At 40.0% G+C, this 15,947-nt stretch overlaps 1 protein-coding gene across 1 annotated transcript in view; it reads right to left on the bottom strand.

Annotated features, from left to right (window-relative positions):
* ADGRG4 (adhesion G protein-coupled receptor G4) overlaps positions 1-15,947 on the bottom strand; it is a 111,078-nt gene that overhangs the window by 59,646 nt on the left and 35,485 nt on the right. Inside the window, 16 exon segments of the mRNA XM_061137545.1 lie at positions 196-314; positions 2,075-2,207; positions 3,209-3,372; positions 4,983-5,036; positions 6,252-6,290; positions 8,589-8,653; positions 10,354-10,408; positions 10,653-10,753; positions 12,615-13,915; positions 13,918-14,294; positions 14,296-14,445; positions 14,681-14,942; positions 14,945-15,149; positions 15,152-15,259; positions 15,261-15,301; positions 15,304-15,946. Of these exon segments, the coding sequence (XP_060993528.1) occupies positions 196-314; positions 2,075-2,207; positions 3,209-3,372; positions 4,983-5,036; positions 6,252-6,290; positions 8,589-8,653; positions 10,354-10,408; positions 10,653-10,753; positions 12,615-13,915; positions 13,918-14,294; positions 14,296-14,445; positions 14,681-14,942; positions 14,945-15,149; positions 15,152-15,259; positions 15,261-15,301; positions 15,304-15,946 (3,817 nt within the window).

Genomic DNA, 15,947 nt, shown 5'->3' with positions numbered 1-15,947 from the left:
AAAATCACTGACAGTTCTGACTTCTCACGCTCCACTCCCATTTTCACCACCAGCAACTACCTCATTTCTGAAATTGGATTGTTGTCAGGTAGATTTTCCTATGGGAGATTTGCCTGTACTCTCTCTGATCTTAGGTCAAGTAGACAAACTAACTGAGGATCCATTATTTCTCTAATGTGTGCAGAATAGTCTCACCGTCACTTATTGTAATATTAGCAAGATCCACAATCTTATTAGGAAGCACTTGAAGCAATTTGCATTGTTTAAACTTTGGTTTTTCCCAGTGAGATTTGCCAGTGTCGATACTGATTGAGCTGAAAAAGACAGGAGAGATGAATAGAATCTTCGTTGTTGGAAGATGAGGTCAGAATAGTTTGAAAGCAAATGGTGAAGGAACATGGTGTGTCTTTGGCATGCCACCCCTTAGCCTACTGCCAACTTCCTAGCTGAGATGGCAAAGGTAGGAACCCAATGTTTGTAAAGTGAAGAAAACTTCGCTCTTGGGGAGCAAGTGAATCTAGGGTTCCCATGCAGGAAGCATAGGCAGGCAAGAGAGCCCAAAATGGGGCAGGGGCACGTCCACTAGACCAAAAGTCAAGGCAGAGATTTTTGCCCCTCTGGACATGACTCCTACCCTCACTTTTGCCTCTTACCTTCATTTTAAGAGAAAATTTCTGTTAGAATTGTGGTCTCTATTTCAGCATATTCAATCACTCAAGATAGTTAGTATAGCCCCCACTGTGGTTCATTGGCCCTCATTATCTACCCTCCACTATGCCCGATCCAGTTCAAGCCAGTTCATTGCAAATCAGCTAACCCATTTATTGAGAGTCTTCTGTGTTCTAGGACTGGTAGTAGGTACTACAGACAAACAAGACAGCTCCTTGAGGAGCTTGCAACTTGGTGCTTTGAGATTGTAAATGTAACTACGTTTATTAGGCAAAACATGAAATGGAAAAACTGTAGAAATGAAACTGAATCTTAACACCAAGCAAGGAGAACTTATTTGTAACTTTGGAGCTGAGCTGGGCTCTAAAAGAACAGAGATGGAGAAAGTGCCCCTTCCCCGCAAAGAGAGCAAATAGCACAAGCAGAGAAAAAAATGCAAGTCCAGAAAGGCAATGGTCCTTCTTGGGGGCGGGGAAGGGCCTGAGGGTCTTAAGTACTTTATTTAGGGTTTTGGACCTAATCCTTAAAGCAATATAGAACTGGAGTGGGGAACCGGCATGTTGGCAGCCATACTTCAGGAAAATGATGCTGGCAGCAGTGTGAAGTAGAGCTGGGGGTGGGGAGGTAGCAGGCAGTTAGAAGGCCAGGAGACTGCTCTAATTGTAGGCACCCAGGGAGTGGCAGTGGGGTCAGAAAGGAAAGGGCAGATGTGAGCTCTGTTTGCGACCATAAAAGCTGCACGACTCTCTAAGTGACTAGATGCAGGGAAGAAGACGTAGGATTCAGTCTAAGATGTCACCTTCCAAAAGACAGCTTTTACAGTTTTGTCAAAACCTGCTGTCCCTCCGCTCTGCCCACTTAAGGTAATGGCATAAACCGTTAGCAAAGAACAAGAAAAGAGAGGCTGATGAAAAAAGAAAAATGTTAAAGTCAAGAATAGTAGAGTGATTTAGTAAATTATTATGGCCCTTCAACGAGGTAGCTTTTGAGGCAGGTTTTTGAAAAGGTCATTAAGACAATAAATGTAAAGCATGGAAAATGTTTGATAAACCACTGAGTGAAAGGTTAAATGACATTACTGCTATAAGAAGGGTGAATACCACTACACGAAATTTAAAAGGCATAAAAGGCTACATGGAAAAAAATATGACCACCTAAAGGCAGCTGTGTTCAGGTGGTAGGATCATGGGTGGGTTTTTTTCCTCTTTTGTCTTCTTGAAATTTTTTCTGGGTTGTTATTATGTGGCATGTATATGCTTAAGTAGACCCAAAAGGTGAAAGAAAGGAAGATGGGCACTAGAGGGGGAAGGAGGAGGTGTGCTCAGACAAATGACTTGGAAACATGCTCCCAATTAAGCAGATCTTTGTGTACCCAACTAGTAATTAGAACTTAGCCGGTGCATACCAGAGTCTAGTAGCACTTCCATCTTCATTTTTTATGCATCTAGTTTGGGCTGTCTCGGTAGGGTTGGTTAAGAGCCACTTATATGTCCCTTTGTATTTAGAGGCTGTTTCTTCGGCTTTGCACTTTCCGGGCTCTACAGAGAAAATGAATGCACATTTGAAAGGGCAAAAGGCACTTAAAAGTTTCATGAACATCCATTACCACCCATCATTATTACTCTGCACATAAACATCAGCAAATAAATGGGGAAACTTTTCTACCAGGCAATTTAAAGCAGGTTGAAAATAACATTAAATTGAGTCTTTTTTTTAAAATAAGGCTCCCAGTCCGATCTCACATTTGGTCCTTTGCTTTAAAACTACCACTTGACAGGACAGTTTTTCTGCTTTGGTTTCATTAAAATGGTACACACGCATTGAAAAAAGTCAAGCCACACAAAGAGATGTAGAGTAAAAATCGAAAGTCCCCACCTGCCGACTGCCCTCCTTTTGAGCACAGTTGTTAATAGTTTGGGGTGCAGTGACCAGACATTAAAGGCTGACTTCTCTTTCTTAATGGACTTTGGGCTGGACTTGGTTTTAATAAATTCAATGTATTCCTCACCAGTAGTATAGATCAGGGTGCTCTGTTCTGATGTTGATGCTAAAAGCAAAGTTTTGCTGCCAAGTGTTGTCACATAAAGGGAGATGTGTCCTGAGCTAAGTTTTTGTGAGAAATTCGCCGTTTTTACTGACCACCCATTTGGTTTGTTTGAGTCCAGAAATCAGGATGGCCAGAGAAGCAGGTCAGAAAGCCTTGCCCAGCCATCCCAGTCTCCTCTCTAAGGTCATAAGACGCCTTCCTCTCCTTCTCTGAGGATTTAAGCAAGAGAAAATGTGCTCCCACTCCACTGATGAACTGGCTGCTGCTAATATCCAGAGCAGGTCTATGGTCTCTGGTGACTCCTCTGGTTTTTTTTACAAGCTCTTCCAGGTAAAAAGGCTGTCAGGGCACGATGAATACCAAGGATGTGGAAAGGAACTTGAAGACAGTTTCTCTCCCCCTCTGAAGGCAGGGTTTCTTGCTATGTATACACTCGGAACTTTATTTAAAAAAAAGGGAATTAATTCATATGAAAACACTCACCCAAATTACCTAGTTTTCTCACTGCAGCATGTCCAGACTTTACTGATAATATCAATTGATCTTGTGTGAAGTTTCCATGCATGAGGTTGCCGTGTATATTACTTTGGATCCTGCTAATCAATTTAGTGGGCTCTAAGGAAGAGCTGGCCGTTATAATGACCCGACAAAGGCAGCTAAAAAGCAGAGCAAAAGAGAAAGATGTTCCAGTTATGACCACAGAGTGCAACTTGGCCTGCGGTGCTGAAACTCTGTGCAGATGACTTAATTAGTAGTCCATAAATATCAAGCATTTTACAGCTATTAAGTGGCAAATCTTCAGAAATGATGGAGTACAGCACATTGAAATCATCTGATAAATGTTCTCGTATCCAAAACAAACAACTCAAAACCCATTTTTAAAAGAACAGTCAGCAACATTTGCATTATGTTGAAATTGACTAGCTATGCAATTTCTAGGGGTTTGTGATAATTAATAGAGAAGATGGAGCATTCAGAGAAAACCTTTTACTCTTCTGGTCTCTAATTTATCCATCATTACCTCAATAATAAGGCAAATAGGCACATGCTCAATTAGTCTAGAAAACTGCATTCTGCAGAAGGCCTATTTCTATAATAAAATAATAATGATGATAATAATAGTAGCCAACATTTGTAGAGCTCTTGTTCTGCGTGTTTTAATTCATATTATCACAAGAACCTTATGAGGTAGTGCTATTGTTACCCCCATTCTGCAGATAAAGAAACTGAGCCTTAACCAAGGCCACAAAGACCTAATATCTTATTCTGGAATGTTCTGTCCATTAAAGATATGGTGTGAAAGAACAGGGCTGCCCTTAACTTCAAGCTCTATAGTGAGGTACTCAGACATTCTCAGTATCTCTCTATCTTCCATTACAAAGCACATTTCAGACTCACAAGTTTACCTATGCTTTTTCTCCATTTCTGTTTGTAGATCCATCATTTGGAGGAATACTTTCTTATATTTCCTATCAGCTCTTAAAAGTCAGATGTGCCTGTGTTTACTCAGAATTTCTCTCTATGTCCAGTCGAAGCCACGCCCGCCCCATCCCCACTGCTGATCCATATTTAGTGAAGTCCTTGTTCATACTACCCATTCCACTGGTAGCCAGTCTCTTCACAGCTTTCATCTTCTCACACCCTGAATATTTAATAACCTTCCCATGAGCCTTCTGTCATTATATGTCTTTTTTTTTCCTTTCTTTTTTTAATTGGAATATAATTGCTTTACAATGTTGTGTAAGTTTCTGCTGTCCAACAAGGTTAATCAGCTGTATGTATACATACACTCCTTCCCTCTTGAATCTCCCTTCCACCAACCCCCACCTCTCCCCCCCTGGTCTATATGTCCTTCTTGGGTTGCATCAGGCAGAACAACAATAATAGCCAGTGTTCCAGGAGGACCTGGACCACGAGCCTGAACAAGACTGAGGCTGCTTTCTAGGTTGTTTTGCAATTTCCCTGCTCAGTATTTCGTGGAGTTTTTTGATGACAACACTTCATTGCCCTATCCCTGAATTATGACCACTTTGGACCCCATTTTCTCTTCACTACAAAGAGGCAGCAGGCAGGCTGCTAGGCTGTGCTGTGACCAACTGAAGCAACTTATTTCTTGTAGGCAAGAGCCCAATTACAGCATCTGCAAAATAACCAGCAGGTACTTTGATCTCCCTCTGACAATTCCGACCAACAGGCTACACATACAGAATTAAATGAAAGAAAATTAAAAGTAAATGTACCAGCTCTGAATAAACTCAGCTCCTACCTGTATGGTATGTGGGAAATTGTAGCCAGTCCTTGCCCTTCTCTCTGTTTCAAATAACGCAAAAGAAAAGTACATAGTCACTGAAACCTTTAAACAAATGTCACAATTGACTACAGGCTTATTGTTAACAACTACAGTCATAATTATACTTTATATCTATGTAACCCATTGCCATCTACAAATCACCCACAAAACATCGATGCACTTAGTCCTGACACCAACACTGTAGAGTGGATAATGCACAAATGTGTCATCCCATTTTCTAGTCTCAGAGAACTTAAATGATGTGCCCAGTATCCCACAGCTGACGGGTCACAGAACTGGCAGCAGAATCAAAGCCTTCAGGCTCTGGATCCAAACATGGTGATGACAAATTAAACACTACCATGCTCTACGTCCTATACTAAGCACTCTATGTGGGTTATTCCATTCCATCTTTCCAACATCCCTGTGAGGAATGGTCATATTATCATCTCCATTTTACAGATGAGGAAACTGAGGTACAGGGAGTTTAATTAAGTTGCCCAAGGTCTCATAATCAGAAAGTGGAAAAGCAGGGATTCTAACTCAGGCAGCCTGACTCTGGGGGCCACATTAGCACCAAAAGGCTTTTACACCTATTATTTGAGAGGAATTTTAGTTATGTCACATTATGTATACTGTTTTCAATTTTTACCTTCTGACTCAGGTATTTACAGAAAGTATTTTAAGTGATGGCAGATAATTTGGAATGCACTGTAGGCTTGACTATATTTTGTGTAGTCAAAATACTTATCTCAGATTTAAATAACTTAAAACCTTGGTGCATACTAATTCTTTCAGAATCTAACATTGTAAAGCTTTAAAGCACTGGAACAAATAATGGGAGATAGTTTTGTCACATTGACTTGAATTCTACACAAGAATGGATTTATTATGTGAATGTCCATTTTGCAAATAATTGTGTCACTCTTGGAAAAAACAGGTTTCTTTGCCAGATGCCTACAAACAAGAAATTCCATTTGTCATTTGCAATCCTCAAATCATTCCATACTCCCATAGATCCCAAAATGTGCCTCAAAAAATTACCACATAGACAGTTCAGAAAAGCATAGATTGGTTTTCTTAGTGGATTCTTGTGCAGATCCCAAAGAAAGTAATGTAATTTGCCCTTCAATTATTACAGATTAATCTTGCCTGATAATATGCACTTGAATGGAAGAGCTATTTACCCATATATAATCAGGTATAGGGTGGGTTACAAGTAGATTTGTTTTGAAAAAAATACTTACAAATTGGTTCATGGTTATTTCTTCCCCAGTAAGGTCTCTGTACCAAAATCACCAGAAAATTATAGGAAAATAAACCACAGTACCAAATACATGAGAGAACAAGTTCAGGAGAAAGACAACTGTGATGTAGAATGGTAGAGTCCCCCTGCTTGAAATTTGGATAATACTAGGGCTCTAAGGAGACACTTTATTTTATTTTATCTTATTATTATTTTTTGATGATGTCAATTTATTTTTTTTTTCATTTATTTTTATGAGTCGGGGGCTAATTACTTTACAATATTCTAGTGGTTTTTGCCATACATTGACATGAATCAGCCATGGATTTACATGTGTTCCCCATCCCGATCCCCCCTCCCACCTCCCTCCCCATCCCATCCCTCTGGGTCTTCCCAGTGCACCAGCCCTGAGCACTTGTCTCATGCATCCAACCTGGGCTGGCGATCTGTTTCACACTTGATAATATACATGTTGCATGTTTCAATGCTATTCTCTCAGATCATCCCACCCTCACCTTCTCCCACAGAGTCCAAAAGTCTGTTCTATACATCTGTGTCTCTTTTTCTGTCCTGCATATAGGGTTATCGTTACCATCTTTTTAAATTCCATATATATGTGTTAGTATACTATATTGGTGTTTATCTTTCTGGCTTAGTTCACTCTGTATAATGGGCTCCAGTTTCATCCATCTCATTAGAACTGATTCAAATGTACTCTTTTTAACTGCAGAGTAATATTCCATTGTGTATATGTACCATAGCTTTCTTATCCATTCGTCTGCTGATGGGCATCTAGGTTGCTTCCATGTCCTGACTATTATAAACAGTGCTGCGATGAACATTGGGGTGCATGTGTCTCTTTCAGATCTGGTTTCCTCGGTGTGTATGCCCAGGAGTGGGATTGCTGGGTCATATGGCAGTTCTATTTCCAGTTTTTTAAGAAATCTCCACACTGTTTTCCATAGCGGCTGTACTAGTTTGCATTCCCACCAACAGTGTAAGAGGGGTTCCCTTTTCTAAGGAGACACTTTAAAAGAGCTGGGTCATTATTTGCATACCAAAATGGTGGTAAGCCTTTGACTCAGTGATCCTACTTCTAGGAATCTGTTCCATAATAGGATCAGCAGGGGTGTATAAAAATATATATACAAAGGTGAAGAAAATCAAATGTCCATCACGAGGTAATTGGATAAATACACCATAGCACACCCATACAAAAGAATTCTATGCAGTCATTAAAACAAATAAGCTACATCTGTAAGTATTAGCTGGAAAGGATATACATGATGTATTCTAAGGCAAGAAAAGAAAGTTGTAAAACAGTATGTAGAATGTGATCCCATTCTCTTAGTAAACCCATGACAACAAATCTAGAGAAATATATAAAATAAGTCATTAACCAGAGTTCTTAAAGTAGGTGGGGAAAGGCAGCTTTCTGGAGATTTTTGCTGTCCATGTCATACATTTCTCTAAAGCTCTAAGTTTTTACATTGACCACATATTACCTCCGTAATAAAGAAAAATCATAGACATAGTTCTTTGAAAGAATGGTGTATACTTTAGACAGTTCCAATTTTCTTTTAATAACCTATCATTGATTTACTTCCATTACTTTCTGTGAACTTTCTTGAACCCATTTATGTTTGAACATGCAAAAGAAACAAAAATCCCAGTGTATGGAAGACAGGCAGTGTTTTTTAAAAAATCAGCTAACCATGGTGTACTAGAACCACGCTTATTTTTCAAAGGGATTCTTTGGGATTTTCCTTTAACAGAGGACTAGTCTATGTGCAGGACAAGAGCAAAGAAAATATTTCTCAGATGACCAGTTAACTTTGTTATGGTCTTCTGGATAGTACTCAGCACCTGCCAATTTCACTGCAATCACCTCTCCAAATCTGTGCCCCAGGCAATTCTGGTACTAGCTACCATTCCTCACTTGAAACATGGCAAGTTCCCTTAGAATTTGTCATTCTTGAAAGTGCATTATCCAAAAATAAAAGGCCTTGTCAATCCTCATACAATGGCCATCCCTAAACTTTCATCCCTTTAAGACATGATATTTTTCCCCTAAGTCGCAAAATCATAGCATTTTAAAGCTAAAAGGGGCTTTAGGGATAACTGAGTCTAATTCCACTACTTCCCCTATTTATTTTTTCTGTTTTGTTCTCTCATTGACTTTATACCTTACAGTAATAATACAAACCTCTTTATCAATCTGAAGAGAACCTACAGTCAGAAGGGAAGATGCAACTCAAAATGCAGCAGTCTCAAACAAAAACCAAGGATATACCTTCCAGATAGGAACAGACCCACAGCAGATGACATTCACATACCTGTTTTTAATTTGAACAGCCAGGTTAGCAAGAACAAATTCACTGTCCTGAAATATAGAATTCAACTGTAAAAGATAAAACATATTTGTTTTAGTACTCCTGCTCCTCTTTCTTAACCCAGCAAAGTTACCTGAGATGCTGTGATCTTTAAGCTGAATTTATTATTTCAGTTAGTTTAACATTTCCATCTGCTCCACTCAGCTTTTTGATTTACATTTTACCTATTGGTATGGGATGAACTGCGTCCCTGCAAGATTCATGATGAAGCTCTAACCCACTAATGTGACTGTATTTGGAGATAAGAACTTTGAGAAGGTAGAGAAAGTGCAGAGTGTTAGTCGCTCAGTCATGTCTGACTCTTTGTGACCCCATGGACTGTAGCCTACCAGGCTCTTCTGTCCATGGAATTCTCCAGGCAACAACACTGGAGTGGGTTGCCATTCCCTTCTCCAGGGGATCTTCCTGACCCAAGGATTGAACCTGGGTCTCCTGCATTGCAGGTGAATTCTTTACCATCTGAGCCACCAGGGAAGCCTTTAAGAAGGTACTTAAGGCTAAATGAGGTCATAGGGTGGAGCCCTAATCTGATAGGACTAGTGTCCTTATTGGGAAGAGGAAGAGACACTAGAGATCTCTCTGTGTGCACACACACAGAAAAGGCCATGTGTGAGGACACAGTGAGAAGCCAAGGACAGAGGCCTCACCAGAAACCGACCTTGCCAGCACCTTGATCTTAGACTTCCAACCTCCAAAACTATGTCTATAAAATAACATGTACATAATTTAATTGTTTTGCTATATGTGTGAAACTGGCACAGTATCATAAATCAACTATACCTCAATTAAAAAGAAAAAGAAAAAAAAGCCTGTCATTTAGACCACCTAGTGCATCATGTTTTGTTATAGCAGGCCTGGTGGATGAATACACCAACCCATTTTCAAGCACTTATAATCATGTCGTATATACTTGAAAATAAATGCTGATGGGGAGAGAGGGGAAACAGACATCACCAGTTACTGTTGGTGAGGGTGCAAGTTGGTACCGCCTATCTGGGAGGCGACTTAATGATAGCTATCAAAATGTAAAATATTCATGTCCTTTGACCTAGCAATTCCAGTTCTAGGAATTTATCCTATAGAAATACTCAAGTACACCCCCTTCAAATTTATTACAAGAGCATTATTGTCAGCATTGTTTCCAAACAGAGAAAAAAAAATAGAAACAAACTAAATGTCCTCCAAAAGATGCCTGGATTAAGGCTACCACATTACAACCTCCTAGGGAGATCGTTTTAAAGTGTATGAGATAGGTCTATGTTTACCAGCATGAATGTGCATAAAGACACATAGTTAAGTGAAAAGAAAACAAGTTGCAGAATAGCATAATTAGCATGATTCCAGCTACTTTTGCCAAAGAACGTGTATGAATCACTGTTATTCTATATAGAAAAAAATCTGAAAGAATAAGCTTCAAACTGTTAAGAGGTGTTAATAGGGTAAGTTATATTAGGGAGGACATTTATTTTCTGGGTTTCAGATTTTAGTGTCTGAATTTTTTACAGAGAGTAGGTATTACTGCTTCTTGTCAGAAAAATGTAAGGATAAATAAAACATTTCTTGCATAAAAGAGAGAAGAAATGAAAGTACAGAAAATAAAAATATTTAAGTACAATGGCATACACTATGTTATCACAGCTCTCCTAGGTTCCCCAAGTAGGGAAATGTGGCAAAGGTGCAGAATTCATATCAGTGGAGAGACATGTACCGTTCTAAACCAATTAAAATAATAATACCTCATAAAAAGCTTTCCAGCATTGACCCTATAAAAGAGAGACCACATACATCTTCATGGTGTTGCTTCCAGAGTGGATAAATTTGCAGCAAAAAGAAAAATCAAAACCAACGTGCTGTAATGTATTATGCATAGAAAAAAGTGAAGCCTAGTTTTATATATATCGGGTTGGCTAAAAAGTTCAAGCTTTTCCGCAAGATGTTACATATTTATATGCATATATTTATTTACTTTTTTTTAGATGTAGCATAAACAGTCAATAGATTATTTACCCATTTTTTGCAAATTCTTTTACAACACTGGTAATTGGGATCCTTGGCTCTTCATCAAAGATAGAGAGGCTCATTTCAATATTGTAGAAGGAAATTGTAAAAATAAGATCAATTTCATTCATTTAGTTCAAGAAATTTAACTTCTGTAAGTCTGGTCGAAACTGCTCTTCACTTTAAAGAAACCAAACAATGAAGCCTCATTCTTAAACTCTGCTTAATTTAACTCCAAGGTCAACAACCAGTGCTTTTGGCTCCATATAGCATAGCAAACCAGGATGTACCCTGGCAGTTTTGCTTTAATTTTTTGGGCTGTTCCTTGATTTCTGCACAATTGACAGATACTCTACAACTCCCCCCGAATTCTAGTTTTCATTGGCTAACAGATTTCTAGTCCACTAAAAGGCCAAGCTGAACATTATCTCACAGGTTCATTTGTACTGAGAAAATGTTTATTTCTTCCCATGCTCTTCCTTATGCTTCAGGCTTTTCTCTTTATTCCCTTGTTTCTCTTGTCTGTACTATCAAATTTCAATTTAAAAAATTTTCTATTTTAGAATATTAATGTTGAGAAGATGGATTTCCCTGGTGGTCCAGTGGTTAAAGCTCCATGTTTCCATTACAGGGGGCATGGGTTTGATTCCTGGTTGGGGAAATTCTGTATGCCATTTGGTGTGGCCAAAAAATTATCTAAATATATGTCTATATCTATATATAAAAGTTGAAGGAACATCCAGTTTTTGAATTATTTGGAAGCCAAATACTCCCTGGCCACAGATAAGCATTAGAAGCCAGCTGGAGGTGGGAACTGGAGAAGATTGAAACCTGCATTAACGGAATTCAAAAAGAGCAAGCTAGAGTATCTTCTGGTGTTTTCTGGTATGTGGTCAACATGTTGGACCTAAGGCCATATAATCCTCTTATAGGGAAGGGGTTAAGGTTCCTGACCCATGTCCACACTGGCAGAGTCAGAGCATTAGGAACAAAATGGATGGGAAGGAAGCTTAGAAATGTCATACATTTGCATTATATGTCAATAAAAGAAAGGTAAGAAAGATGGCAAGAGAATTGTGCTTGGAATAAGGTACCCACTGTAGATACTGTCTGAAGGAGATAAGAAACACCTGTACCTTTCTTTTGCCCTTTCTGCCTTCAGAGAATTGGCTCTCTTTAAGAACACATATCCTGGAGAAAGAAATGGCAACCCACTCAAGTATTCTTGCCTGGAGAATCCCATGAATGGAGGAGTCTGATGGGCTACAGTCCATGGGGTCACAAAGAGTCAGACACAACTGAGTGACTTCACTTTCATTTTCCAGGAGGATCAGTTGATCTGCAGTTGATCTAATAGTATTAACACTTGTTCTACCAGTTTCTTGCACTGGTATTCTTCACTTGCGTAAATTATGTAATAGAAGATGAATATTCTAGAGGATCATTTCTCCTCCAACAGAGGTTCTAAAACTGCTTCTACTGCCCCATTTCCTTTAGTCTTACAACTTAAAAAGTCTCAAGTTGTTTGACTTTCTGCTTAAAGGCAGCAAATATTGTACTTCAGGTTGACCCATCATGGAGTCTTAGAGCCTCAAAGATCTTTACAAATCACATCAACCCTTAAGACTCAGATGAAATGACATTTGAATCTCTTCCATAATAAGAACTCATATCAAGATAGTGAAGCAAAGAGACCTCAAGTTCATTATTTAATGTTTTGGTTCCAAGAGAATTCTGGGATGTGTCTTTGAGTGTACTAACATACCAAAATTACCATGCAGATATGACTGGGAGGAAAAAAGTCCAAATTCAGTGAGGACTATTATAGTTGAGGACCTTAGAACTATGCACTTGTAGGTCTGTGTGTTCAGAGGACAAATTTAATATAAGCAGACTTAATATATATAAAAAAAAGAACACATATCCCATTGTGCATACATTCTATTATGCCACATCCATTGCGGAACATACCTTTGGAATTAACGGCAATAGGTAAGTCGAAGTTTCGGTAGATAAAAAGGAAGGTGTGGAGTCAGGCCAGCCTGTCTCAAAAGAGGAAGAAGGTAATGAGGACACATTTGCTGTAAAAGGATGTGTTACTCCAGTGGAGATGAGCGGAAATGGGGCTCCAGTAGCAGTGGATGTAGTGGCGGCTATATTTAGAAGGGACTCCTGTGTGGGCTTAGGAAGAACTAGGGTAGTGGGTGCTGGTGCAGCTGGGATTCTGCTCCATGCAGATGTTGTTGTAGGGCTAGGTAGAAACATAGCACCAACAGATGGGGTATGGTCAACTGGAGGTGATTTACTTATTCTGCTAAAGGATGGAGCTTGAGGCACAGTCCTGGAGTTGGCAGTCACAGTGATTCTGGAAAATGCTCCAGAAGATTTGGAAATGTAGGTACTGTCATCTGTGATTTTTATAGACACAGGGAAAGGACTTGGGAAGCCCACAGTGATATCACCCACTGTAGGTGTAGGGGTGGTTTCGATGAGTACAGCACTTACACCAGCAAAGGGTCCTATTGTAAAGTTAGTGAGTGGGTGTGTTGGTGTTATGTCAGAAGTCAGAAATGTGGATTTTAATACCTCTTCTGGAGAGGAAAATATAATGTGAGTATTGGATCTAGTTGCCAGAGGTGAACCTGAAGGAAGACTAGATAAGATCCAAGTCAGCATGGGTGAAGTAGAAGCCTTTGAAATGATAGATTCTGAAGCAGCATCAGAAATATTTGATGGGAGTGTGGTCCCAGGAGTTACAGATGTGGTTGTCTTCTCAAATGTGTGCTTAATGTCAGCCAAAGTAACAGGGATAGATTTTGAAGATATTGATAATGAAGGGCTCTCAGACATCCCCAAGGTAGGAAGAGTTCCTGTTGTGGAAATTGATGACATTGCCATTATATCTCCAGGTACAAGACCAGTCTGAGAGACTGGGAATGTTGACAAAGACTCTGTACTAACGTAAGGGGACTCTGTTTGCTTCTTGTTGGATGTAGGTACATAAGCAGTGGTAGAAGCTGAAAATTGAGAATCTTCAGCTGTGGGTGTGTTCCAGGAAGTCAAAAGCAGAGACTGGGTGTTACTAGATGTGGTTCTTGTTTGCAGAACTGGAAATTCAACCGTTTGGGACATAGGAGGAAGAGAAGTCTTTGGAGTAGAGAACTTGGCTTCAGTACTTTGAGGTGAAACAAGAACTGATGTCAAAGAGGGTGAAGTTGACCCGGATGGAATCCAGGGAGGGTATGAAACAGGTGTATTCACAGACATGGCACCTTTGTCAGTTCAGCTGTTGAAGTATTTTCTGATGAGGAAGTCTTCTTTTCTGTATTTGAAGAATGATAAATGGTGGTTTTTACACTTTTTGTGGATCCAGGAGTGCTCTTAAAGCCAGTCAAAGATGGGGAAATTTGAATATTCAAGGAAGCGTGGAGATTTTCCAGAGTAGATGAAAGCACACTTTCAGGGGCAGCAGTTCTGGAGTAAGTATTTGTGAGAGCTATTACTTTACCACTGCTTACAGTTGAAAGAGAGCTGTTAGTAATCCCAGGGAATATGCCCAGAGTGGTGGCCTGATATTTTTGTGATGATTGTTGGGCTGTTGATAGAAATGATGAAAATGTGGTCTTTGGAATGGAAGAAATAGCTTCAGTTCTTAGAAATGAGTAGGGGAGAGACAAGGATGCCTATGAATGGAGTCACGGTCCCAGCCATGATAGTGGTTGGAATGGTTTTCCCAGAGGGAAAAGTTGGCTCTGCTGGGGAGGATGTAGGTGTGATGCTGGATGATACTTTAGTTATTTCTTTTCTTTTTTTTAACATGTGAAATAAATTTTTTTTCATTTATTTTTATTAGTTGGAGGCTAATTACTTTATAGCATTGTAGTGGTTTTTGCCATGCATTGACATGAATCAGCCATGGATTTACATGTGTTCCCCATCCTGATCCCCACTCCCGCCTCCCTCCCCATCCCATCCCTCTGGGTCTTCCCAGTGCACCAGCCCTGAGCACAGTGCAGGAGACTTTAGTTATTTCTGAAGTAGTGAAAGCAACGGAAGTCACTGTGCTTTTTGAAGCAGACCCAGCATATGTCAAAGGTGTGACATCTAATGACAATGTTTGCATGGTCATAGAAGTCCTGGGGGTAACTGAAGACGAAGTATAGAATGACCCACCTGTTGTGGAAGCATCAGAAGAAACAGTAAGAGGTGGTAAAGCAGAGACACTAACTGACATTGAGGACATCTCAGACCCAAGCCCAGAAGTGGCTACAGAGGTGCTTTTCAAACAATATGAATGTCCAGTTTAGAAAATCCAGCCATTAGTACAGTGGGAGTGCCCAAAACACTTTTAGAGGTCAGGGGAGTGACTCTAACTGGCCGTGAGGACATCTAGTAGGTAGGAATGGACATTATCATAGAAGTTTTCCCAAGAAGTGCTATAGATACATTTGAAGCAGTAAGGGCTGTAGTGATCCTGTCAGTAGACACAGCTATAAAATTGGCACTAGATACTGTCGAGCTATGGAAAGAGATGGGGACTCAAGGGAAGTCTGTGTGCTTTCAGAAATGAGAGGGGCAACTGAAGACACCTCGGGCTGAGTCCTAGGTAGGTGAAAGCAAGTGTAAAAAGGTTGTGTTATTGTTTATAGGATTTGATATCGGGTTGTCCCGGAAGTTACGGTATCTACAAAGGAAGTGTCCTGGCGGTATGAGAAAGAGTGAGTCACAGAGGTGGTGCTTACTATCTTTTTCTCAGTCCTGGGAGTATATACTGAGAGGGCACTCATGCTCCCTGTCTCAGGAGACAAAAGTGTGGTAATTGTCAGAGCTCGTGAAGGGAGAGCTGTTTTCCCAAGACCAGTAGACATTTCTGAAACATGGGCCTCTACTGTGTTACTTGAGGTTGAGGTAGATGGAGTCTGTGTGCTCCCAGAAGTGGGAGATGGAGCTGGATTCCCCTCAGGTGGAGTTTCTGAAGTCCAAGGTGCTATGTAGATGTGGGTGGAATTAAAGATATCCATAGTTTCGTTGTATGAACTCTTAGGTGTCGTTTTCATTGATTTTGTAGAAAACCAACTTTCTTTCACCTCAGCAGTTGTTGTATTATCCAATTGGGTAGTCAGCTTCTCTGCATCAAGAAAGGGGGAAATAGACTCATCTGTTGCTTCCAGCATTGTTGCAAATGGAGAAACCTTGGTTGTCACTGCTAGAGCCGATTTTCTCTCAAGATAATGGGAAGTTGTTTCTTTCCTTGTCACAGTAGCAATGAATCTTTGTGTCATTGCAGAGTCTGGAACGGGGGAC

The sequence above is a fragment of the Dama dama genome, chromosome X (assembly GCF_033118175.1).
Source record: "Dama dama isolate Ldn47 chromosome X, ASM3311817v1, whole genome shotgun sequence".
NCBI lineage: Eukaryota > Metazoa > Chordata > Mammalia > Artiodactyla > Cervidae > Dama > Dama dama.
The sequence above is the reverse complement of the archived record's forward strand: the minus strand, read 5'-3'. Positions and strand labels throughout refer to the sequence as shown.